The 27397-nt window shown below is 31.5% G+C and overlaps 1 protein-coding gene across 2 annotated transcripts; it reads right to left on the bottom strand.

Moving 5' to 3' along the window:
• Positions 1-561: 561 nt before the first annotated feature.
• LOC117681556 (blastula protease 10-like) lies at positions 562-24860 on the bottom strand. Of its 2 annotated transcripts, none has more exons than XM_066086298.1 (20): positions 24714-24860; positions 21971-22041; positions 20662-20829; positions 19746-19826; positions 19221-19325; positions 17787-17871; positions 17445-17586; positions 17239-17314; positions 15244-15438; positions 11984-12110; positions 10024-10158; positions 7937-8052; positions 5435-5553; positions 4501-4646; positions 3973-4083; positions 3414-3502; positions 2984-3110; positions 2565-2728; positions 1805-1883; positions 562-881 (listed from the first exon to the last, which is right to left on the bottom strand). In XM_066086298.1, the coding sequence occupies exons 1-20, from the start codon at positions 24820-24822 to the stop codon at positions 874-876; spliced, it is 2253 nt and encodes a 750-aa protein (XP_065942370.1). In that variant the 5' UTR covers positions 24823-24860; the 3' UTR covers positions 562-873. The 2 variants fall into 2 exon arrangements, with proteins under 2 accessions (XP_065942370.1, XP_065942369.1); XM_066086297.1 differs by having other exon boundaries at positions 7937-8055.
• Between the last annotated feature and the right edge of the window lie 2537 nt (positions 24861-27397).

Here is a 27397-nt window from a genome sequence, read left to right on the forward strand (position 1 = left end):
ACCAGATCTGTAAACATAACGGGGCTTTATTGGTAAATTTATGAAACGAATCGGGCGTTTTATCTGAAACAAATAAAAGGCCGCAAACTGAGAAAAAATATAACACCATCTCTCACCAACTTAACGGTTCGATTTGATAAGAATCGGCAACAACCGCCATGGACGCTCATAAATTAGATGTAAAGATACAAGGACATTCATACATGCACATGATCATCGTAAAAGGTCATACAAATTGCAACATAGTTTTTTCTCTAGTTAAGAGACTAAATATTAGTTGCATATTCTAATTTTCGTTTTGATGTTTGTTTATCCAAAATTAGGTCGAGTTAAAATTTCATTTGTTATAACACTCTTTTCATGTCTTTGTATTATATGTACACGTATGACAAAGAAAATGAAATAATGACATACGTTGTTGCTTTCATAAATGGCGACATAGAAACGTTAGCAAGTCTTTGTTAAAAGAAACATAGATTTTGGACGTTTTATTGTCAATTGTTGTGAATTAATTCTTACAATTGTTTTGTACCGTATGTAAAAGACATCAAACAGCAAAGATGATCATAAAAAGTATTTATTTATAATTAAAAAAATATACAGACAGATCAGAACAGATAAAAGAAAAACATCAATAGATACAAGTAAAAATGTCTCACATTTTATTAGAATTTTATCTAAAAGACATCAAACTGCAGAAATGATAGACTAAGCGTATATTATTATAAGAAGATTAGAACAATTATTAAAAAAAAGATACAACTAGCAAGTATATGTCTCACGCAACACATCTGTGTCCAAATTCATACAACTGTATGGGTTAGAAAACTTAAACTAACAGGCGGTTTTTGTTGCGATGTCTGCTTCTGTTGTTTAAAATGCTGAAAAGGAAACGAAACAGATGAACTGTTACTTTTAAATTTGACATCATATTTCATCAAATAATTTCAAATTATCCATCTGATAAACTAGAGGTACTGTGAGCAAGATCACAATTAATGCCCCCCCCCCCACCCCCAGCTAAAAAAAAATAATCACTAAAAAAATTCGCTTTTATAGAAAATGATGGATGTATCTATTTAACCGTCCATTTTCTATAAATATCAACTGCTCTATTTTTTTTTAAATTGCCTCTGCAACATGAGTATACATGTACAAACCGATTTCTATTCTTTAAATTCCATATTATTTCAACTTAAATGTTTATGCATGAAGATATTTGTATCCTTATGATGGCAAACATAACTGGAATGCAGGTGTCACTATAGTATTAAATTTTACTATATATTCTTACCAAAATTGCACAACTTTACATACAGATTAAAAATTCAAAACGAACTTCTGGAAAAAATCCTCTTGATATCTTTTTAAACAACGCTTCATTTACAATTTTCTAGCAAAATACACACGTGCATCCAGCAAGGCGTGAGACTTTGTTTACCTCGAAGTTACACATGTGCTTGAAAATCAAGCCCGGGCCTTTTCACCCCCCTTCCAAAGTCTCTCCATAAGAAAGATATGGACAAGAAACGAATTATGCACTTTTTTGCCAATTCATTAATTCTAAGCACATACAGCAACATAAATTGTTGTAAATGGACTCGTTGGTACTAAATAAACATTGTTTCCTCTTTTTATTACCATATATGTTTTTGTCATTTGAAAAAGACTTTTGATTATTATATATGTTTTTGTCATTTGGAAAACAAATGCTATTTTGAGGATTTTTAAAAACATTTGTTTACTATTTTAAATAGACTGTTAACTAGTGATAAAACTTTTTGAGGTAATATAGTAATCTTACTACAACTCGATGTCAACAGGACTTCGTCGATCGCTATGTCACTTTCGTATCCTTTTCCTTTTATTGCCTCAAATGTCACCTGTACATGTAAGGTGCAATTTTATTTGACATTACATTGCAGGTCAAAGAAGGTTGAATAACTCTTTATTTCTTGATAAATACTTGACTTAAGCTTTATATGAACGACAAAGAAAAATAATAATTCTGTCGTAAATTCCTACATATTATGGTTTTATTATCATTATCTTTAATAATATGAATATCTAAAAAGTGAAAAGTTACCAAAAATATTTTAATCAGGAAATCATTAACCTTAATTTATGAGTATTTTTATTCTGTTTAAATATACGTTTTTTTTTTATTTGATTAATAAAGAAAACACGTTATAATCTAGGCTTTTGTTCTAAAGACAATAACGTTTTTCCTTAATTAAATCTCTAAAGATATTGAAATTGAACCAATTTCCATGCAAAAATGTCATTGAAACCGATAAATAGATATATTAACGTAGAAAAATGACCTAAATAAATGTGTGATCAGTTAATAAGTTTTCAAAAAATTAACATAATAAATAAAAAAATAAAGCTGAAAAGTTGTTTTATCGATGGTTTTGATAAAAAAAAAGTTTACTCTTCATTTACAAGTGTATTGAGTGTACATGTAATGGTTAATTATTGGTTTGTTGAAAAAATGACGTCGCTAACATAACACATGTTTCAAAATATTTCCAAATTTTAAACAGGAAAAGCTGTTGGTTTACCTTGTAATTTTTCGTCGATGTGCCTATTTCAATTTCAGCCCAATGCCAGGTATCCCCTTGGTCTCCTGTTTTGGCCCAGAGCTGAGTTTCGTTACGTAACACACTGAGGGTTCCCATATCGCTGCCATACATGTGGTACCAGAAGGACAGACATTTTGCACCAGCTAAAACATAACGTAAAATCAAATGTGGTTTTGTAACTTTTATGTTGATAACTTTGGGTTCATAAGAATGTATGATTTATAACGTACATCATAACACAAGAAATTACAAGGAACACGAAAATCAAATATATTAACATTCCAGTAGTGACCCTCACAAATAGATCCCTTCTAAAATAAGCAAATGTATATTTTCTGCTTACAAATCGTAAAAAATGTCAAGCAACCAATCGAAAAGGTAAAAAATATACAATTTACCTGATATATAGGGTGATTCATACTGAAATTTAGCTCCAGTGGGGACAGGATATGATGTCTCGACGTATAAATAATGACTTCCGGTTTTGGCATCAGAAGGACCGGTCTGGTAGGATGGCGTTTCGCCCTAGTGAAGTAGATGAAATAGTGAAACAATAATCTTAGGACGATGACAAGAAGGGAAATAGATATCCGCTTTGAACTTCAGAAATCATTAAAAAGATATAATGAAACCGAACAATCAAAAGACTCAACAAATTCTAAAAATGAGTTTCAGAGACAAAATATTTATAAACATTGGATGGGCGGGGTGTTTTTTTTTATTACAAAAATTAATGAATAATAAAATCTTTTCTTCGTTCTTATATTGTAGAAAGTGTTCGGTATATTCTTAACTTCAATAGCCTCTCTCCAGCCGTGTCATAATTACCGTTGCTGTTATCCAGTCAAAAGCATTTTTTGCAGGGTTGTCAAATATACATTCTGATCCTTCAAAATCGCACAACGTATCACCAGTCTCTACAAAAATGACTTTCTTTAAAATGGCAAGTGAATAAGACAATGTTAAGACATGTCGATCTATGGACTACTGTAAACTCCTTATATTACACAAATATTTATTTCGTGATCCCGCTGTTTTGTATCCAATCGCAAGAATATAAAATCAGAAACGCAGAATTTTTTCCTTATGTCTTGTTGCTGTAAACTCTCAAAAAACATTGGCGAGATTTTAAAATCCACGAAAGATGCTTCTCGCGATTTTACTTGGATATTTATTTCTCGCATTTAATGAGGAATATACACTTAAGTCAGTAAAATGAAGGGAAAAATAAAAATGAAGGTAAGGTATAAATTTCAATATAATAATAATTAGATAAGATATGATTTGTATCCTGTTTTATGAATTTAAAATGGAAATGAGAATATTTATACTAATAAGGCAATGTCCGAATGCTGTTTTTAGATTAAATGTCATCATTGAAATTTACCTGAATATGTGTCGCAGTATTTTCCAGAAAATCCGCTTTCACAGGAGCACATGAAATCACTGTCTCCCACATCACTGCATTTACCATGCACACAGGGTATCTCTTTACAACCTAATAAAGGTACCTTCAGTAATAATTAAGAAGTTCATAGTTATTCTATATCGTATTTTTAACATGACGTCACTTCTATATGTCTCATGGAGAAAAAAAAACCTAAATAAATGAAAAAAGTTACTTTAGATAAGCAGTTCATGTAATTAATTTTTACTTGACTGATCCAGAGTCTTTTCTTTTGCCTTTTGATTTAACATTTATGCGATCAATCTCGTGCCTAATATTTTTGCATTAGGTGATATACCCTGTACGTTTGAATTATTCTTACTGATACAACACCTATTGACATTTGATCAAACAATTAACTGAAATGTTGAAGACAAAGGGATGTTTTGACGATAGTAGGGTAAACTCATTGGTCTTGGTTGTACCTGGATTCACTTATTGTCGTATCTTTAAGTAACGCATGGTTACCTTCTCCTACAGATGAAACGGTCAGGTTGAAGCCTTTTCCCGCCGTGGCCGTGGACGCGAACGCACTGTCAAACGTCAGCAACATTAAAGTGGGATTCCCATAATCAGAGGTAACATACGTCTCCTTGTTCACCTTTCCACACCGTCTGAAATATTTTATCATATCTTTTTGATTAAAAATATGTTTATCATTTTATTCTGCAGCTCACAAACATTGACACCGTTTCACTATGAAAATGTATCTGAATCATGAAAAATAATTGTACCTTTAATTAACCTTAAGGCATTGTATAAATTTTTAATTAAGGTTGAATAACACAAATGTTTCGCTTATTTGACAATTTTTTTTATTTGACAACAGTTAATTTATCGTTATATCATTCATAAACAAACAATTTACTGTTAAGATAAGGGACTTTTTCCGGGTGTGTTATTCCACCTTAAGGTCAATAACTGAATAAGAAAAAAAAATTCCTTATAATTATCAAGTTACAATGTACCTTAATCCTAAATAATATCAAAAGGGAAGGGGTTTAGATTGTTTGGGAGTTGCACTTTTGTTTGACCCCCACTTTTTTCTACCTAGCAAATACAGAGTCTTTTAACATGTTAATTAACATATGCATGAAGAACTGTGTAAAAAAAATCGCATGATGCAAATAAGAAAAAAACACATTAAAAAAATTCTGTTTTCATAAAAACAAATATAGAAAATAAGTTTGATTTGAAATTTGACACATCCTGTTTAAAACAATATATTTTTTACATTTTTTTTATGACAGTGTGTTCATCTTTGTTGTTAACTAAATAATTTATTAGTCATTAAAGGAGTTGTGTTTTAACAATGAAATGAATTTAAAACATGTTACTTTCAGAAATTCAAAATACTTTTATTTTAAATTTATTCATTTATAGTATATTGAGCTAAGTTTACCTAGGTCCTGTTTGACCTATTAAGTTGTATTGTATCTCTAGCCAATGGTCGCAAGCTGAGTTTGCGGCAGTCAGCTCCATGTCCTCAATGGTCAATTCAACGAATTTGCCTGCATTCACCTACGAGATTATGACAGTTTTATGGTGCTATGTTACAAAATCATAAAGATATAGATTTCAGATCAGGTATATTTGTTTCTAAAATAAAAAAAATAAAAAATACTGAGCGTAACGAGAGCCGGGCTAAGCGAGGCGTAATGGTTACACGTATATTTAAGAGAATTAGTGAAAAATGAAAGTTGAATCAGGGGTACTAGGAGCTAACAAACCTACAACCTATGGGGGCCGCAATATTGGCAGCAATTCTGTTCAACAAAGATAACTCGATCATTAAATGACTGGTGCTTGCAATTGTCGATGTTTAAAAACTTCCCAAGGTTTCAATCTAGAATAATTAAAATGAAAATAATTGTATGTGTTATAACTTTCAACAGTGCTTTAATTAGGAAATACGACTAGTTTCACGTATATCTTATATTAAATTATTAGATGGAAAATAATTAAATTAACATCAAAGAACTGATTTTTTAGATTCTGAATAAAGAAGCAAACATTTAATACATCAACGTAAAAAAGAATGACAAGCTTTTCTTTAAAATAGGTGGGTGAGCTAGCGCTGTAGCCATCAAAACTCACAGATTAAACCGTTGGTTTAATTTTCTAAATTTATTTACTGTTAATAAGAAGACACAGCGGTTCTTTGGAATTTTGTGTGGGGGGGTCTCATTCAGAATGGTGAATCTAGAGTGGGCTTCACATCGGCAATGTGTGCTATAATTATTTAATTTCAATTTTAAGGTGAAAAATAAGAGATCAGTAAAAATAATGGTACTGCTCTGAAGCAATTGTATTTTCTCGGGCCTTTCCTGCAAGCTCGGAAAACATACCTGAGGTTGTTTTCCGAACTTGACGGTAAGATCCAGGAAGGTGGTTGTGGAAAGCTAGATATTTATTATAATTTTAAAAATAACTGATCGCTACATTCGTGGCATAATGAGACCTAAGCTAAAATGTTACTTTTTGGCTGATGCAGTATGTAAAGGTTAGACAACAAAACAAATATTATAAAAAGAAATTGACAAAGTACATTTTATCTTAGTAGCATTTCCAGAATGCCTTACAATGAAGTCGAGCATGCGTATTCCATTAAACATGACGTAGTTTCTAGCGCTAGCAAAGAGTATTGAAAAAAGAAATAAAAAATTATCGGAATCATCTATCCTTCTTCGGCTTACTTTTGAAATAATTCTTTCATTTACAGAGACAGCCGAGCATCTGGTTGAACGAGACTATTTCCGGAGACGAGCATTGTTACGTAAACATGACGTCATAATAAAGATTGGGCATGCGACGTCATGTTTAATTTGAGTTGTGATTTGAGTAGTCAGGCGGATTCTACTTTATTGTGGCTTTTACAAAGACCAAACTGTATTGTCCCTGTTTAAACCAAATAATATGCGCTCAATCCAACGGTCGTTTTGTTTACTTATTATATTAATTTAAAACACTTTTAGAACACTACGTCAAAAGATGAATTGTTTGTATCAATCACTTTGGTTGAATATCATCATAATTCATTGGTTAAAGTATCTGGGTTAAGAACCCAATCTCACGAGTTTAAATCCGCCTTGGGCTTTTGTTCATATTGTTGAATTGAATTTTTGAAAATCATGATTTTGAACGAAAATTGCATATTGTTTGGTCTATTTGACGTCTTAAGTTTAAGCTATCATAATCAGGTAATTTCCGCTGATTTGAGAGATACATGTAGTGGGCCACTTAAATGGCAACACGTACATGTATATTTAAGAAAATCTGTGAAAATAAAAGATGAATCAATGGTACTAAACGCTAAAACATTTTCTTCATTTCCATGAGTGCGCCATATTAGCACCCAGCTTGTTCGCCTAGTATCTCGATTATTTGATAAATGGCGCTTTTCAATGTTTACTGCCCCTAAACTCGATTAAAAACCGTTCAAAATCTCACCAAAAGTAATCTAAATGAAAATAATTGACTTTGCAAACCAGATAAGTTTCAACAGTGCTTAGACCAATTTCACGTATGACTTATTGTTAAATAGAAAACAAAGTCTTAAACATGAAAGAACCGATCAATTTGATACTGGGTAAAAAAAAATTCAATGCATTAACATTTGTAATTGATTAGCATTGACATTATTCACGTACCTTTCTTCGGCTATTTCCGAAGAGAAAACTTGCATACGTATAAAACATGACGTCATAATGTAAACGGTTTAAGTTAATTTGGCTCACGATATGAGTTTGCAATTGCATACGGGCGTATCATACTGTGTGCGTTTCAAATTAATTTTAACCTCAGTCTCTTTTACAAAATTCAAACTGTACTGTTTCTGTTGAATCAAAATCTGCACTCGTCCCAACGGTAAGACCATTAACATAAATTATTATGAAAAATTTACCTTCACCAACCAGACACACTTTTTGCCGGTTGGGTAGGGACCACCATTGATGAAGTTTGGTGACGTTATGGTCCTGGATTCTTCATCAGCTAATGTTATAATTCCCGGACCACATTCTGCTTATTGCAGGAAATATTTTGAATGAATAAGAATAAAAACTTGAATATGTACGTTCAATTAAAACAGATAAAGTATTTTAAAAGACAGAAAAATCAAAGAGGCAGACTTTGTGAAACTCATTTAAATGTGATGAAAGTTCTTTATATTTATTAATAGTCCCCAACAAATTCAGTCTACGATTCAGCCATTTGACTTAAAAGTTTCCTAGATCATAGGTTTTTTTATCAACGTAATGCGTGTGGAAAACGTGAGTTTTCACATAAATAGTATCATATAGTCTGTTAACTGAATCCCTCTCTGAGACAGTCAATTATGTTTCATAATTTTAACCTAATGCAGACTTCCTATCTCGTTATTACGATTTAATTATATTGTACGTACAATATATGATCGCTAATGTGTAATATATGAAAATATAACAATAACCAATATTCATCTAAAAATAACCCATAAAACGAAATACAAATTCAAAGCAGAGCACACGGACCTCCAAAAAGATAAAGGTATGATCAGGTGCCAAGGAGGAATGAGCATCCTCTGCTGACCGGTCACACCCGCCGTGTGATATTTGTCGGAAATAGGGAAAAAACTGAAAAGTCCGTAGACAATTAGATAATTAATTATGGTCTAACAATTAGTATGAAAAACGTCAGTCAGCATGCGACCCAGCGGAAGATTGTATTTGCTGACAAGGTCGTTGTATCGACCATAGAATTTACGAAAAAATGACTTCAAGCGAGACTGTTAATAGTCCTGTTTGATCAACTTGTTTTTCACAAGATTGCCTTGCCTTTGAAACTGTTCATACGAAGAGCTTTCCCTTGCGTATTGAATTAACTGAGAAGCAAAAACACCATGTGCAGGTGATAAAGGTATGCAGCTACATAAGTAAGAAAGATGACTATAGAAAAATTGAAGTCATCGCGATTATCATAAAGTTTTGGTGTTAGGTTTCCATCAATGTCCATTTCCAGTAAAATATTCAAATATGAAACAGATGACGCAGAATCTGTGGTATCTCTTATTTCAAGTTCACAGGGATATATCGAGTCGACGTAAGTATGGAAATAACAATTTTTAATTGATAATACGTCGTCGATGTACCTGAATGTTGACTAGAAGGCCACATCGAGTGATTTTTTTCCACGAACAAGTTTTTGAATAAATCTGCTTCATAAGAATACAAAAATAGGTCTGCTAACAACGGGGCACAATTGATACCCATGGGAATTCCTACAGATTGTTGGAAGATTTGATTTCCAAAAACTACAAAGATGTTGTCTATCAGAAACTCGAGCATCTTTTTAATGTCAACTTCAGAGCATTGTGTGCAATCAGAATGGTTTTTACAAAATAATTGTTTAGATTTCCATTGGCAAAGTAAGCATTTTTACGATTCCATTTTTATTGAAGAAACAATTGTCGATGATATCAAAAAGCCTAGATTTTAATTTGTCATGGGGAATGGCTGTATAAAGCGTTGAAAAACCGTAGGTTTTGATGCTATTGATTTTGGTAAGATTTCGTGACTTCAAGATTTCTAATAATTCTTTAGAGTTTTTTTTATATCTACATCTGATTTACGCCAATTCTGAAGTATATTGTTCTGCAGTACTCTTGAAGTTTCTCCTTCACTGCTGTAAGAATTTTAATAGGGAGTAAAGAGAGAGGTTTGGTAGAACATATACTGGAACCTGCTATATATCTCTGTTTGTAAGGACTTTATTTGTCTCATTATAACGACTTAGTATTACGTTAAAAATACTTAGTATCTCGTACAACTTAATGTATGTTATTTGTTCATCTTATTACCACCTACGTGCGACTTCTTTTCTTGTTATAACGACTAACAATATCTCTTACGTACTACTTAGTTGAAAAATCATTTTAACTAACTCTTAACATATAACTATTTTTGGCTGATAAAGAACATATTCAAAATGAAATGATACAGAGACAGTTTTTACCTGGATCAGTAGCGACGGATTGACACAGATCCCCCGTGAGTCCATCTGGACAGTGGCAGTTACAGGTGTGAAGTACAAAGCCCCCGTTCTGACACTGCTTCAGAGGGGTGTTTCCGTCGGTACCCCGGCAGGGTGCTGAAAAAATCTCAATACTATTGATACTTTTAATTAAAGTACAAAGATGGAATTTAATTCAGCCTACCAAACAGCCTACAAGAACGGCGAACTACATATGTATGTTTGACAACATATCAGAAAGCAAAGTAGATAATCAAAAGAAGATAGTTAGCCCCAGGGAATTTTTATGCAATAAGAAATTTCGCGTTTTACAAAGCGGACATCGATAATATTAAAACAATTTACGCTTAAAAAATACATGTGACATTAAACCATTCTTATTATTGATAAGTATAAGCTGATGGAAATTGTGTTTCGTTAAGGCATGGTAATATTTTTAATAAAGTTTGTTTAGTTTTAATTATTTTGGAAGATTGGAAAAGGATTTTATATATCAATAAAAATCTAAATAAAAAAAAGCTGGAATTTTCTATAAATTTTTTATTTTCGATAAAATTGTCCACTTCAATGGATTTTTTCCCTATTTTTCCAATTTTTTTTTACCAGCTTGTATTACATGTAAATCAAAGCATATAAAAATGTTTTTCAACAAGATATTTTATATAGACTGTCTAACTTATCCCAGAATCAGAAACGTTGTTGTAACTTTTAAGTTAAATATAACAGTCACTTAATCACGCTTAGTAATTGTTCCTATTATTTGGAGTTAATGTCGTATTGTTGAATATTTATTAAATATGATTCTTCATTCCTTCATTGATTTTATCTATAAGAAAAAGATGTCTAGATATTTCAATGTTTAACGAAATAAACTGCGGTTAAGTAATACATGTAACACATGCACATTCAATTTCTTCCTTTATTGATAAGGAAATCGTTGTTGATTAATTCGTGTAATAAGCATTGTTGTCTCTTTAAAAATCAATCCTATATATACATTTTAATTGGATGGTAACGCATAGTCACTTATTTTTCTTGTCATTTTATACTCAATTTCAATTTTTTCATTTGCTATTTTCATTTTAAGATTCTCTTAATAATTATATTTTTTATATGAAAATTGACATATGAACAAAGTAACCATGAAAAAATTACTACAAACCGTCAACCATATATCTGATACTAGTATCTGATGTCTGCGTGTATAACATAATTATAAGAATTTCAGTTTTTAATTTTTATGTCTGCTTATTTTTGCTGTGTGGGGTGGATATTTGATGCAGCACATTTTCTTAAATTATTTGATATTCATAAAAACCTCAGAGTTCAAACGATGTTCATTCAATATATATATAGTTTAAAAAAAATCCCAAGATTTCTTCTTTGAAACACCCCCTCTAGCTTGTCAGATTTCAATATTACACGGTTAAAAATGAAAGTCTGTGGAGATTTTGCATTGCATTGCAATAGACTTCAAAGTACCCTGATGATACTGATGAAAATTATGCTAAGTATTCCGTGGGAGTTCCGAATAGTGAAAAGATGTCAACAATGTCCGTCATAAATCTTCGAAAGAAATCTGTTTTCGTTCTTACGAAATTTTCTGAATGAAAAGTGATAATGTGCCAATGAAGAAATCTAAGAGTTGACCCATCATCGATTTCAATTGTACCTCTTTCACAAGTGTGTGATTTTTTATTAAAAATCGTCAAAAACTGACCCAAAAAAAATAACTAGGGGCATACAACAGTCTTATGATTAACATTCTACGGCGATATTTGTCAATTAATTATTCTAGTCATATTTGTTTTAGTTTGTTCAATCGTAATTGTTATGTATATATCAACTTTTTTTCATGTAATTATGTTAGACATACAGACAATCAACGACCAAAAAAACCCCCCCACAAATAAGTAGGAAACATGGGTTATAATTCTATTACCTGTACAGTCGTAACCATCAATAATATCCTGTATATCGTAAAACATGAGCCCAGTGGCAGAATCAGCCAGGAATTCCAGGCGCCGGTCTTTGAACTCAATGGTAGGTTGTCCGTTGGAGCTAGATGACTGAAATTGTGAAACAGTGAAAATGTTCATTGATAGATGACATTGATTGAGCAATTCATTTTTATTACCGGCTGTCAGAAGGCGGTCAGTTATATGATATGAACGTAAAAAGTAGCTGTGCGTTTGTGTAGAACGTCTAGTTCATCAGCACACTTTATCTTATAACTCAGCTTTACTCAGAAAGATCATGTGGTTGAAGGAGACCAATTGTGAAAATGTTATCATAAATATAACAAAAAATTAAATGTATCGTTAAATAACTGGTTTTGTCTTTCTTTGCTTTTTAAAATTTTTTTTTTAAAGCAAAAAGAAATCAACTAAAACACATACTGTGGAATCTTTAGAATTATCTTGGTATTCGTTGGTAGCCTCCCCCCAACTGAATTTACATCCTCGATGAAAACATGTTTTGAGGAGTTAGTTTTCTAACTGAAACTTAAAATCTCTGCATCCACGAAATTACAACCCAAGGAAGAAGAAAAAACGCACAATCCATGAAAATTGACCGCAACTAATTAGAATGAATCCAAAAAATGTTTCAATTTTTTTCATTCCGTTTTGAGTATGTATTCATATTTGTATTTGGATGCATCTAATTTTAAATAATGTTTGCAATTAGTTGTAATACAAGTGTTGTATTCAATTTATTTAAATGGTTCATTTTTTTCTTATTTCAAATTATATTTTTTGAAATATTTTTCCACACTTTAAGTTAAAGGATATTTTTATAACTGATACACGTATGAGATATACATGGGTACCTAGCTTTTTCCAGATGTTTTGTGTGATGCAGAAAACTCGATCTTTATTTTCAAATCAACGTTTTTTTTTATTTTGTTATGAAAAACAAATAATTGGAGTCGTTCTTTTGATACTTGCATCAATTTTGTTGTTACTTTCTGTGTTGGTACATAGTAAGTATAAAAGTAGAGAGCATTTCATTTTTCTATTTTGAAAAAAAAGTTGCTACTTTTTGAGCAGACATTAAAAATTATTTAAAAACATATACCTACTCTCTTTTTGAATCTTTAATTTGTTTTATTATATATACATATAAGGTGAGTTAAAGTTATCGCTAGTGTAAATCAGTATATAGCAACAAAAAATAAAAGAGAAAAGCCAATATGGGCTCGAGACTCTGACATACTAGTGCATGTTATATATTTTCTAACTGAAATGAGGGAATTAAACGATTAAAAAAAGGATTTAACATAACTCTACTCCCTCAATAATTAGTCTTTAAACGCTGCTGCTTTTTTAGGCTAGTTTTCTCGATTAGAATAAAAACTCGTCGGATCTCGTTGCGATCAAATTGAAGGTCTTCCGTATGATTTCGATTGGAAACAAATACAATTCTGAACAATTATTTATTTTTCTTAAAGTCATATTTTTGAAAAAGTTGTATAAGAATTGTTACATCTCAGCTGTCATCTATAGTTTAAAAAAAAATAGATCTCCCATTCTAGATATGCCCATGTAGGATTAAAAAGTTGACGTTTCGACCCTTTCCTTAATTTTTATATTATTTAACACCAGATCAAAGCTTATTATTTAGAGCATCACAACTTAAATAATTATTTTCTCTTCTTTATTGCGTAATAATTATATTAACTATTTATGAGATATGAATTAAGGAGGATATATCTCTTTGGGCTCATAACTTGCGGTGCTGACGCCTATTTATAATAACAAAGAAAAACTCAAAAAGACGTGTTATTTTAAAACTCATTTTGTTTAAATAGACTTAGACTTTGACCCGTGCGAGCACGGGTTTGCAATGCATATGATATTGGACATTTACGAAATAGATACATCGACACACCCTATTGTTGACATTTACATAACCGAGCCTACAATAAAACTATTAATTTCACTACACTCTGCTTAGTTAGAATAATCTAACTGTGTCTCTGGACAGGCCTTCACCACAGTTAAAATGCCTCCCATATACCGGTAATGTAGCAAAAGAATTGCAGAATCGCTCCGAAACGATTTTGGAAAAAATTAATGAAGCTGCATTGAAAACAACAATCAAATTATTCATTTCATCTAAAAATTTAATTCATATTAATGAAGACTTCAACACTTTTTCACCAACGTTTTTTCCTTGCTTAAAATTTACTTATAATGTTCTGACATTTAGAACTCTCGGGATTTATAAGATTTATAAATAAGAGTTATCTCCCGTATTTTCTTTGATGAACAGAATATGTATTAGCAAGTTTTCAATGAAAATTTACACGCATTTGTATTATCGTTTCTGAGTTTATCAATGCAAATGGAATATTGTGGAAACATAATTAAAGATCCCCCGTGATGATTTAGCGTGAATGTAATGCGCATGCGCAAAATTGTAAAATCCAAATAATCGAGATGACTTCCGGATTTTTTAAAGGAGTTTTTGTTATTTATTGGTAAGCGAAGCTTGTTTGAGAAAAAAAAACGAATTGGTAATCTTCAAGTACCAATGATGTTTAAAATAAATAAAACAAAAGACAGTACTCTTCCGATTTCTCGGTATTAAAGCCCCAACATTCGAGTCTATTATTTTAATATAGTAGTATGGATGTTTGTATTCTTTAGGGGTATATCCTTAATCTCTTTCGGGGCGAATTAACGATTTTTTTATAATGACAATTAAATTATTACATTAGTACTAAGGTCTTCTATATTGCATTCCAAAACGGTTCTACTTTTTGATGCATGAAAGATTTTGTCTTTTAGCTCCTTTAAATATTTTAATTTTATATGAGGAAACTATTATATTCCAAAGGCAAACAACTGAAAGATGAACGTTTTTGCTTCTGTAACAAATAACAAAATCGGTAAACTGCTATAGATCAAAAGCGTCAAAGTCCTTTGGTCCTCTAATTTGAATCGCCGGTTACTGTTTCTAGGTCTTGATGTTAAATCAAAGCTCTTCTTATTTTATATAAGAGTTAACAAAGTATTTATGATAAAAAAGATATTTGAAAAAAAAGTTCATTGTGTATAAATTGAAAGTACATGTTCCGTTAGTTACGGAAGACTATAATGATAATGAAGAACGGGAAACATTTAAAAGATAATGTAAGGTCCTCCGCTAAAGACGAAAGATCTTAAATAAACGAGAAAAAGAGACGAACAGACATACAGTCAAACTATACTGGAGTACGGACTCATAGTCGTAAGGATTATTGTCATAGGTGTTGGTCTTCTCCATGTTGATGTTATTTTCTCCTCCAGCAATGTTGCTCCACAACATGGTGACGTAATTATCTCGATCGTCTCTTGACTGTTCGTGTTCTTGACCAATGGCATGTGCCATTTCATGAACAGCTGTTGAAACCTTCAAAATTATACCAGGTACATTTAAGTGTTAAAATGGTACAGTACACCGGTCGATAAAAGACATGATAATGAAAAAACTTTCACTAGTTTAGAATTTTTCAAATCTGCAATATTTGACCAAAAACATGTTCAACTTTTTTTTGGAATGGGACAAGTTACAAAAGTTTCAGCAGAATTCGAACTGAAGGATTTACAAAACGCTCTAACCCATTGCGCTACGCCGTTGGGTAACTAGTTTGGGAAAGGTAAAAAAATTATAAAATTATTATTGATTTTTTTTTCAGTAGGAAGCATGTCACAATTTGGAGTTGTCCCATAACACCTTTATAGACTCATGGACAGTTACTTTTTGCTGTAAATTTAAATTTAATCCTGTTTTGATAATTTAACTGCTATTAAATGTTTATGTCGTATTTAACTCTGCTCTGTTGTGGCTTGTTACTAGACAACTGACATGATTATGTTATTTATTGGCAATCGAAACAATAAATACTTTAAAGTATAAAAGTTAAATATAAAATACAAATATGAAAATGTTCGAGTCAAATTAAGATTGAAACAATAAATTATAAATATCTTTGAGAGACAGTACGGCGCATCTTATAAAAAACCGGTTTCAAAAAATTATCCGATCGGGTTCGGTGTTTTTGTTTTTCTCATGAATGTATAAACTTTCAGAAAATTACAAAGTTCTTCATGAAATAAATCTGATTATTTCATTAAGATTAATAATCACGTATAACCTATCACATAATTACATCGCATCGTGTTACGGGGTTCAGCCTTCTATACTATTACGCATGCGTATGTACTGTAAACAAAACATTTGCATGTCCTGGACATGTTTGTTAATTAAATTTATTTTTTCTAATTCTCGGGGGATAATTGTTCAAACTTTTTAAAAATAACCACAATTATTATTTTGTAAGCATGATTGTGTTTATCGTGTTTATCATAAGAGTTGCTACAGCCTAAATTCATTTGTGTAAATAAGGCCCCTTGAGGAGTTATTTGACATATTTATGTCTATTTATTTTAAAATGAACCAAAATTGGTAAACCATTTATAAATTATCAAGTACGTGACGATATGCTTCGTTTAGAGAGTCCCTTTAACCTCGTGTACCCAATCGCAACTTCTCGGGCCTTTCCGGCAGGCTCGGAAAAACACCTCGAATGTATTACCTAGGCGTCCATGAACCCCCCCCCCCCTTTTTATAAAACTGGATATAAATACAACACATTTTTCGATCTGCTGAGATGTAAGCTAGATTTCATTAAAGTAAATGATTTACCCTAAAATATAACACAGAAGCGACTTATAAGGCTTTCTAGCCGATACTTATTTTCATGGGAAGCGACTCCATTTTGTATAAAATTCTAACATCCGGTAGTGTTAATACATTCGAGATGTTTTTCCGAGCTTACCGGAAAGGCCCGAGAAGTTGCGATTGCTCGTGTACCATGATGACCGTAGTCGGACGAAGATCTTGTAGTTTTCAGCACGTGTCAATTACTGTCAATCAAAGTCTACGTGGTACAAATAAAAGATATAAGATCATTCCGGTTTGTATGACCCTTAAATTTCCGGAAGCTCATTATTACGTTAATTAAGTATGTGAAAGGGATTTTTATGAATTTCAACTATATAACAATCAATGTTTTTTTCTTTTTTTTCTAACGATACAATAGGTAAATCTTAAGTTATTCATAAATATGTTTTCAGCTGTACTGTCTCTTTAACTATGACGCAATGCGTTGTCGAACCTTTAAATTTGTATATATGTTTACCACTTTACCGAAATACAGCCAGGATTTTTTAAGCTGATTTGTTGTTTTCCGTAGAACACTCTGCCAACATAGGACCAGCATCCACTGTAACAAAACGCAGGGCATCACAAAGACCAACGCCTTTTTAACTCATAACAAGAAAATGTTTTTACCAATGAAAGAGCAAAGTCAGATAAACAATGATATTTCTTTAAGGACCGAACCGATTACGTACCTGCCAGAAAAGAATTCAATGTACGTTGAATAGGAAGCTTGTGCAGCCTCTGCGGAATCTTTAGGAACCCATTTTAAACAGGTGTAATCGGAAAACTGTTTGATTGCTTTATCGATAACATCCACAGACTTTTGGTCATTAGCTAAAAATATCCGAAACAAATATATGCAAAACCTTGAATGAACAAAAATTAAATAACATTTAATACAAATGTAACGTTGTCACTTTTTATGACATAATGTCTCTGTTTAAAAGTACTATATAATAATTATATAATGTTTTCAGTGAAAATGAACAAAAAGAAGTCTTTATTACTTTCGACAAAAAGAAAAGACATATTACACAAACTGCTGTCAATGGTGTACGGAATGATATTATCACTCCAAAGAGGGACACTCTTTAAGAAATTTCTTTTTCTGTCACCATTCTGTAATTTGTAAAAGATGTTTAAGAGCTTGCTCTCATAAACACCGCACACATTGTTTAAGTTTTACATAGTTCGCTTCTTAGGGTAAACAACTGTACGAATGCATAAAATTAGTGAAAACAGACACACACAAAAAACCTTCAGATTGTATGTCCTAGTTATATAAACTTACAATATTAATGATTAATTTTCGACAGTGACTGTATACTTATTTGATTGAGTTATTGACTCTGAATATACTGGGCATAATTTTTAACGCCCCACTTTTATTATTTCATAATAGTTATTAAAACATTTCGAACTTGCACTCAATGTTTTTTAACAAAACGGTAATGGTATAACCGAGCAAAGTATAAACTCCACCATTGTCGTTTTGTTGAAAAACATGGAGTGCGAGTTCGAAATGTTTTTTCGGGTTGTTTTTAAAATGCTCGATTCAATCGGTTCCCTGCCTTTGGATGCTTTCAAAAAACAAAATCAATCGAGTAAAACACGGTGTATATCTGTTCAAGAACGAAAAAGAGCAGTCGGCATGGTCTAAGCAGAGCGCAGTTCAAGATAGTTTTTTTTCCTTTCACAAAATTTGCCTTATTTACTGAAAACCTTTACAAATACTGTCGTAAACAAAGAAGGAGCTAATTGAAATTCATAATAGTTATTAATGGTCGCTAGAGTTTATACAAAGACCACAGAATTATTCTGACTTGTCTGGAAATTCGGAAATTCAGTGCAGCCGGAAGTGTTGACAAACTTCCTCGAAGGCCAAAACGTCATGTAACGACAAGTCAACAAGACCGCTACATTAAGGTAACTTACTTATGGATTGAAACCTAACAACTAGCGCTCAACTACACTGCACACTTTAAACACATGCATGGGGCAAGTTAAACAGGAGATTGATAGAACTTCCTCAGCCACACATAGAATTAGAGAGAGGTCTTGTAATCACATGGAATGATCTTCAAGAAAGGTTTTTATTCATTCATGTGAACACGGTGAGGAGCAGATGTTTTGCAGTTCTTCGTTTATTTATAATTTATTCGTAATTCTTAATCATGCCTTGGTGTTAAAATTTTGACTAATATATATTTTTGTTTACATTCTTTCAGTGACTTGAACATGTGATTAAGTCAATTCATTTTATTTTCCTGTCCTTTTGATTCTGCATTGTGACTCACCATCGGACTGGTTGATTTACTGACATTGTTTGAACATTTAGTTGGTTGATTTATTGACATTAACCCACCTTCTGATTGGTTGAATAATTGATAATATTCACCACTAATTGGTTGATTTACTGACAATGACTGACCATCTGATTTGTTTTTTTTTTACTGACATTAACTTACCATCTGATTCAGCTCCTCAACCTGCTGTTGAGTCAAGCGATGACCGTCATGGTTGTCACCAAATACCTTTCCTTTTTTTGAGGCGATTTTGTCGATACCATCCGGCTGAAGCATAACAAATGTTAGAGATCATGCTTGAAGTCATCCTAATAAAGATATTTTAACTGAAGAAAAATAACTTACATGCAATCCCTTTTGAAAATGACACTGCTAGTAAGTTAAAAATATGAAACTAGCAGATATTGCTAGGCCAAGTTTTTAGTAGAACTGATATATTGATATCAAACATAAATATATACAAAGAGTTACACGTATCTATTGTTGAATTTGTTGAATGTATTAGCTACAAGTACATGTGAGAGACATTTTGTTGCCTTTATGTTTCTGTGTCCGTTTATGGACCGTACTATATGTAACATTTCTTATGATTTTCGTTATATATGTTCGTTAACTGAATGCATAATACGATGGAACAATGTTAGGACTTAAAGAATTTGTGTATCTACATGTACATGTATTACTTACATGTTGGTTGTGTTTCGAACCCTCATCAACAAACATGCTTTCCAACAGATTAACCATATTCGAGTCGGGATCAACATTACCCTGAAAATATAATTTAATAAATTTCACATATTGATGTAATAACCAGAGTTAAAGTAGATCCGGTGTTCTGTGAGGTTAAACTTAAATTTTAAACTTTGAATTCTTTAAAATTTGTGCAGTTTTATATATTTTATGTGAATTAAATCACATGGAAGTAACTAGAATTACTGTTAAGTTCTTGATAATTTCGCAGCTTGATTTTATCCTAAATTTCTATTTTTTTAAAATACATTTTATCTATGTTGAGGGGAAATAACTCTTTTTCTGACTTTTCCCTCAGTTGTATATCTAAATGCTATAATTTTTCTTATCCACAAATCAATTTTTAAAATTTGTTTGTAGTTTTACTTTTCGGACACAGTTGACAATAAAATTAAAAAAGATAAACAAGTTTCTGCCTACACATATTTTACTTTTAACAAAAAAGTACGGTTTTCTGATGCTAAATTATGCGTTAGTTTAAAATTGCTCAAGATTGCTTAAGATTGCTCAAAAAATGTGATGACATTTATATTTGTTCTAATCATTAATAAAATTTAAGTCTATTAAATTGAAATCAGTTCTGTTTTTCAAATTTTTCAGAGAGATTTACGAGTATGAAGTTACCTTAACGTGAAATAAGATATGGATTTTTGATTGCATAAATATTTAATATTAAATGATAATCGACAAGAGTAACATATTTTTTTTATTATTAATACCCCCGTTAACTTCTCTTCCATATTTTTCCCGTCTTATTCTGAATGCTAATATTTCAGTAAAATCGAGGGATCTGTATTAGAGATGTTAACCTCCACAAACCTTTATCAAATATCAAACCTTTATTCTTCCATACCTTCAGTGTTTCCTGAATGAGTCTTTCTCCTCCCTCTGGTTCATGTTGATCCTCTTCCTTGTTTTCAATGATGTGTGGGGTTTTCTGTAGTTGCTTTAGGGCGCGGGCAATCAAATCAAAGTCAATGCCTGCCTTCGTATTGTCTTTTTGAGAATTAGCTGGTTTTTGCTATGAAAGAGAAGTGCTAATTTTGTGAACAATGATTTTGCGTCAATGCTTAATCTTTTCAGATGCTCATATTATCGATTTGACTGACATATCCGGGTATTCTGATCACTTAATTGATACATGTTTAAAAGAAATAAAAATCTTAATTTCCAAATAACTTTTATTTCGTATAAGTAAAAATCAAAGGATCACTACCCCCCCCCCCCCTCTCAAAAAGACCAACAAAAAATATCAAATCTCTGTGTAATTAGTCTCTTGCATGAAATCGCGTGATTTTTTTTCTCGTTGGTCAAAACTTTAGATAGCCTACAATATTACTGAAAGCAAACGAGATCATTTTCCTATTTCTTCTTCTTGTGTTCAATTTCAAAGTTCAGTTTTGAGAAACGTGTCTTATCATTAATTTTGTCACGCGATGCAATATCCGACACTGACAGGCAGGCATTACTTTTTTAAACGTTAAGGATCTATATCCTTATCTCCGTATTGCATGCCTTTCTCAGAAATTACACCTTCACTGATTTTTTTAAACTAATATTTCTTTTTATATCGATCACGAAACGTTTTATCTGATATGTAGATATAACACACATATGTGTCAAGTATTCTTATCCCGACTTTAAGCGTCACGATATCTATTTCATTCTGTTCACATTTGCTGTAGAGTGATACCCTGAAATGGCTTAACCTCAAATAAGATAGCTTTCCATCTATTAAAAATTTATCAACATTCTTTCCCGTTATAAAAAAAAGCAACATTTGCTTTATCTCGTTATTCAGACTATTCGACTAAATTTCAAGACCTTTGTTATGAAAATGTTTGCAAAGTAACATTGATGTGTAGTTTAAATGTGCTAACAATAATCAAATATATAGAAAAGTGATACAAGTTTTAAGTTATGAAGTAATTCTTAGAAACTATGCTAATGAATCAAATGAAGCTTTCGTCCTTGTATCACAAACGAACAAATGTTGTAGTTTAGAGTAACCGTTTTTACAATAAGATAAGCAACAGTTATAACTATAAATGGTATGATTTTAACTCTGTGTCTATACAGTTTTACTCTTATTATACGTGGTATTTTACATTTAACACGCATAATAGATTTTAAAAATCTATCGTTTAATCTTATGTCGATACCTTGAGTACATGTGCTGTATGTGTTTTCCTTAGTTCGTTCAGGACTCTTCTTGCATCCCGTTTCCGAATAACTGTCAGTAAATACGAAGCATGTCAAAACTATTGCTAAACATAACGGGTATATAATTTCTAATAAATTCAGTTTGCATCTTCGAATTGTTAGCTCGCCTGGGTTGTAGGTTAAAATGAACTTTTTTGATCAAAACTTGTCCGTTGTCTAACGTCGTTGTCTTTGTTTTCGCCGTAGTCGGCGTAGTCATAAACTTTTCACATTGTCATCATCTTAAACTGGACCAATTACGACCAAACTTGGCACAAAGCCAAGTTTGAATAAACTTGAAATCCCTTTTCCCAAGGATGCTTTGTTTCAATGCAAGTTTGGTTGAAAGTGACTCGATGAAGAAAATAACAACAAATTATTGTATGTTTTAAAAATCCTCATTTCTATGTCTTGATGTAAAACAGATAGAGTGTGCCATAATTCTTTTGAAAAAGGACTACCTATGGTTTGAGCCTAAAATAGCCCCCTTTCTTTTTAATTAAGATGCCAACAATTTTAGTTTACCTTTACCCGCCATTTTTGCATTTTTAGCATAAAACGGATTGTTTTGAAGCATTTTTTCTTGAAGAAAACAATGACCGATTGCTTAAACAACCAAAATATTTTCGCCAAAGATGTATCTATCTAGTACTCGCTCTATATTTCCCATTCGAAAATATATTAGAAAAATGTCAAATTTTCACTGGTTTTGATTGAATTATAAAGAAAGCATCATTTCTGATGTCATATACTGCTAGTGAGTGTAAAGAAACCAATAAACAAAGACATTCCAACCTGGGCACTTCAGTGATTTATAATTTGTAAATTATATTTAAGGAAACGGATTAATATAAGTGTTTACTTGTTTCCGAATCCTTGCCTAATTATGCATCATTGTATATATGTTGTACGTTGTATTCATAATAAACTATGGTTTACACTAAACCAATAAATAGGCCAAAAATATTATGTTATATCAACTCTTCTGAAAAATAACATAACAATTAAATTTACCTGAAACACTTTAAAAAATTGCGAATTAATGAGGCCAAATTTGACTAATATCATACATACATCATACTAATATCATACATAGCTCTTTCCTTACTGTACATGTATCTTCACTCGTTCTTAATTTTTTACCCTTTAAGCAGATCTGGGCTGCATTTTACAAAAGGACTTACGACAAAGTCGTAAATATCTACAGCCTCGTAAAATGATCTTTAAAGAACAAAAATGACATAAAACCATTTGTTTACAAATATTTCAATTCCCATAATTATATTTTCCAGCCATAAGAATAATTCATTGATTAGTTGGTGATTAAATAGCATTCATTAATTTGGTCGTAAGTTGTAATTTCTTTTGTAAAATGCAGCCCTGGCTCTTTATTTAAAAAAAAAAACCACACACACCTAAAAATCCCTTCCATCAAGGGTGCTTAAATTTGTGTCAAATTAAGTTGAAACAGGCCCTGTAGTTATTGAGAAGAATTCTTTTAAAAACATCGAACTCCAGTTTTACTCTTTTCTAATCACCTCTCTTCAAAAGCCAAACTGGCCCTACATTTGAACAAACTTAAAAATCCTCTCCCCAAGGTCTTCTCAAAAAGAGCGAAACACAATTGGTTTTAAGCGTTTGCTGTTGATTTAAAAACCATTGTTTCTAATCCGGTAAATAATAATAATAAATTATAAATAATGAATAAATAAATCTGGCTAATAATCTCGTTAAATGTCTCCTTTTGTTATAGTTTTTAAATACATTCTTAGGTTCTAAAAACTATCTAATTTCAATTGTTTTTTCACTCCTGTACTTTTAAATTTGCAAAAGGGTAAGAAATAGATAAAATAATGAACAACGAACTCCACACAAAACAAAGGATACCCTTAAGGGTTTCCGTTACATGTACCTGTTATAACCTGTCAAACAATGTTATATCATGATACCTTAACCGCATCCCATCCCGGGTACGCTATTGTCTACAATTGGATGATATCTGCATAAATCCGTCCAAAAATAGATTAATAAATGTTTAAGTAGGCTGCATAAGGTTGTTTTTTTTACCAAAAGGTAGTAATTACAAAATATATATATCAAAATTAGCTTATAAAACAAGCCAGGAAATTTGAGAATGCTTTCGCCATTTTAAAACCAAAACACAAACAAAGTAACCGTTATTTTAATTAAAATTGATTCTGTTTAGTTTTTCGTACTGCATTGAAAATGTTTATTACTGGAATGAATATGTGAAAAATATAATTCATTCCTGTTAAAAAAAACATGAATGAAACGTGTACATATGATATTCTTTGTTTGATGAACACAGGCTTCAAAGTTAGAATATACAAATACTTTCTAGTGGAATATTGTAAATTATTTTCGAACATGTGAGGGTTTAATTATTATTCATATTCCTACATAATTAATATTTTTATGCAATTTATAAGTTGTCTAAAAGAAATGTCATAATGCGACAAATAATTTTGTTAATATAAAAATGAAAAAAAAAATCAGAGTTGCATTTTTAACCCTGGACATAAACAAATCAAAACTATTAGAAATGAATTAATGTTAAAAAAAATTCTGATGTAAAGTTTTTATTAAAATAAATAAGTCTTTTGGATTTTTCTCAAAACTTTTGTGTATCGCATTAGAATAAACAATTGTCAATAGTTTTATATTTTCAAAGATTGAACATACCTTTTTCATTTTTTTCATCCAGAGCATGACCTGCAATACCATAAACCGCCAGTAACACCAGTATCACGACAGCTGACTTCATGAGACCCATCACTATCAGGTTTGACATACTTCAAACTGAGGGTCTCCTTATATAGCAGTCTTTCAACTTATCTCTTCCACGCATGTTCAAGTGCTTTGGGAATCTTTTTTTTTTATATTGAAGCAATATAATATTTCTTGGTGTATATAGAAATCAGGAATCACGAAGACAAATTTTATACACAAGGGTATGTTACAGCTTAAATGTACATTATTTACCAGATTAAAATTATATTCAATGATTGATTATATCAGTTCTTTGCCAGAGTACCTTGCATATTTGATTACAATTTTAAGGGAATAACAATAAGTTTTAAGTATCAAAAGTGCAAGCATGTTGTGCATAAAAGTAATCTAAATTATAGTTCTTGTGCAGCTGTTCAATTTATATAATCTAGGTGTGGCGATTCTTAACTCGTGTAGAAGAAAAAAAAAGTAATAGTGAATTTTTTATCTGGGTGTAGAAATTTTCAACAGATGATCAAAGTGCTTTGATAAAGTATCGTTTGCAAAATCCATGAATTATATATTTTTAAGATTTTCAACTATTGCCATTATGATTTGTGTAGAAATTACAATTGAAAAAACCCTTAACTTTTGTTCTTTGTAAATTGTTTTCTTTCAAAGCATTAGCTCACCTTATCTTTAGTCTTTACTTAGACTTTATTGTCATGTCCAACGTCCATATGTCTGTCTGAAAACTTTTCTATATCAATGTTTTGAAAATTTCATTCGTTAGAATTGATAGTACAACACCTTCATAAGAACCAACAAATAAGGTAAAATTAAACAGTGTAATAAGTGTTGATGAAGGTTACCAAACATATGTCAAACATATGTAAGTGTTAAGACTTGTTGCATGAACACGTTTTCTAGATATATTCTTTGTATGGTCTGTCTTTGTGTACTTCCGATATCAATTGTTCGAAGTATGTTTTTTCTACCTTAAGCCACGTTACCAACAAAGCAGTGTGAAATTATTCAAACCACGTTTTAAGGTCATTTGCAATTGTTAGGTAAGACTCTGCAAAAGCCCATAACCTTGTACGGACCTTAATTTCCCTCTCGCTCTGTCTTTCTGACTTAAAATCCATATTACGTACGTTGGTGGATGAAAAATGTGATATGACATTTAACAAATGTTTAAATCTGAAGGTGAAGATCATAGACAATATCTTTAAAACTATAGCATGTAGAAATTTTTTTTTTTCGATTCTATTTAACTTGGTTAGATTTGTCCGACGTCCGTCCGTCGGTAAACTCTTCAATACCATTGTTTCTTTCAAACCAATGAACCAAAGTTGGCGTCAAAGGTCATTTGTTAGAATTGATAGTGCACAATCATCATTAAGAACCAATAAACGAGGTAAAACTACACAGTATAATAAGTGTTAGTCAATGATACGCAAAAATAAGTGTTAAGACTTATTGTATGGAGAAATATTTTAGATATGTTATTTGTACATGTATGGTGTGTCTATCTGTCCGTCTGATATCCATTTTTCTGATAATATCTTTTTTGGGAGTTGATTTTAATCAACTTTCCTATGCAGTTACTCTGGCAAACCGAAAATGAAACAGTCTTTGGACCTAAGCACAAATCATCACCGCTGACAAGACTTAGTTCTTGAAAATAATCGATAAATTCGATGTAATTTACGCTGAAGCATTTTTAGGAATAGGAATTAATAGGAAACTTATTTATAAATACCTTTAAAATAGTCAGATTATAAATAGTACGAACAATTTAGAAGTTTTTTGCAGTCGTATGTATTCCTACGCCAGAGTTCAATATAGTCTCGTTCAACCATCGGCTGTCTCCGTACATCTCCGACAAGCAGAGAGTCAGTCTATAGTTAGAGGATCACGTGACCTGGTATCTCTTACTTGTCGGAGATTACCGGAGACAGCCGAGCATCTGGTTGAACGAGACTAGAGTTCATTATTTGTTGCTTTTACAGCTTTTGAAATATTCCGAGTACCGATACATAGTTTAATGAAATCAATTCTATTTTTAAATATAACACAACATGATCCATAAGAGGTGTTCTCGAAATTCTTGTCGAAAAGTCCGAGAATTCATATTATAAAAATGTGCGTAATTCAAATACAGATTATAAACTACTTGCCAAACAAAATAAAATATCGTTGATTTTAAGATAAATAATAATCGATAAAATCAACTCCCGTCAGTATTTTGATTTTTCTTTTGTCCGATCTGGTTCATACTTCACCAACAGAGCAATTGGAAATTACCTTAAACCAAGTATTTAGGTCAATTGTCAATTTAAGATAAAACCTCTGCATAAAACAGGGCAAACATTTCACTCTCCCTCTGCCGATCTGACTATACTTCAGATAACAAAGAAAGCCCAGAAGGCTATATCGAGATTCGAAATGCGAGATTTGAAATACGAGATTCGAGATTCAAAATGTGAGATTCAATCAGTAAATTAACAATCAAAGCAAATATCTGAAAACCTGTATCTTAGCAACACCATACTGGTCTAAATATAGATCATCTGTACTCATCTGTACATGCTATTACCTACAAATAAATGTAATATTGTCTCTTATATAATAACGGTTACATAATGTTTAAA

This window comes from Magallana gigas, chromosome 5 (assembly GCF_963853765.1).
Source record: "Magallana gigas chromosome 5, xbMagGiga1.1, whole genome shotgun sequence".
NCBI lineage: Eukaryota > Metazoa > Mollusca > Bivalvia > Ostreida > Ostreidae > Magallana > Magallana gigas.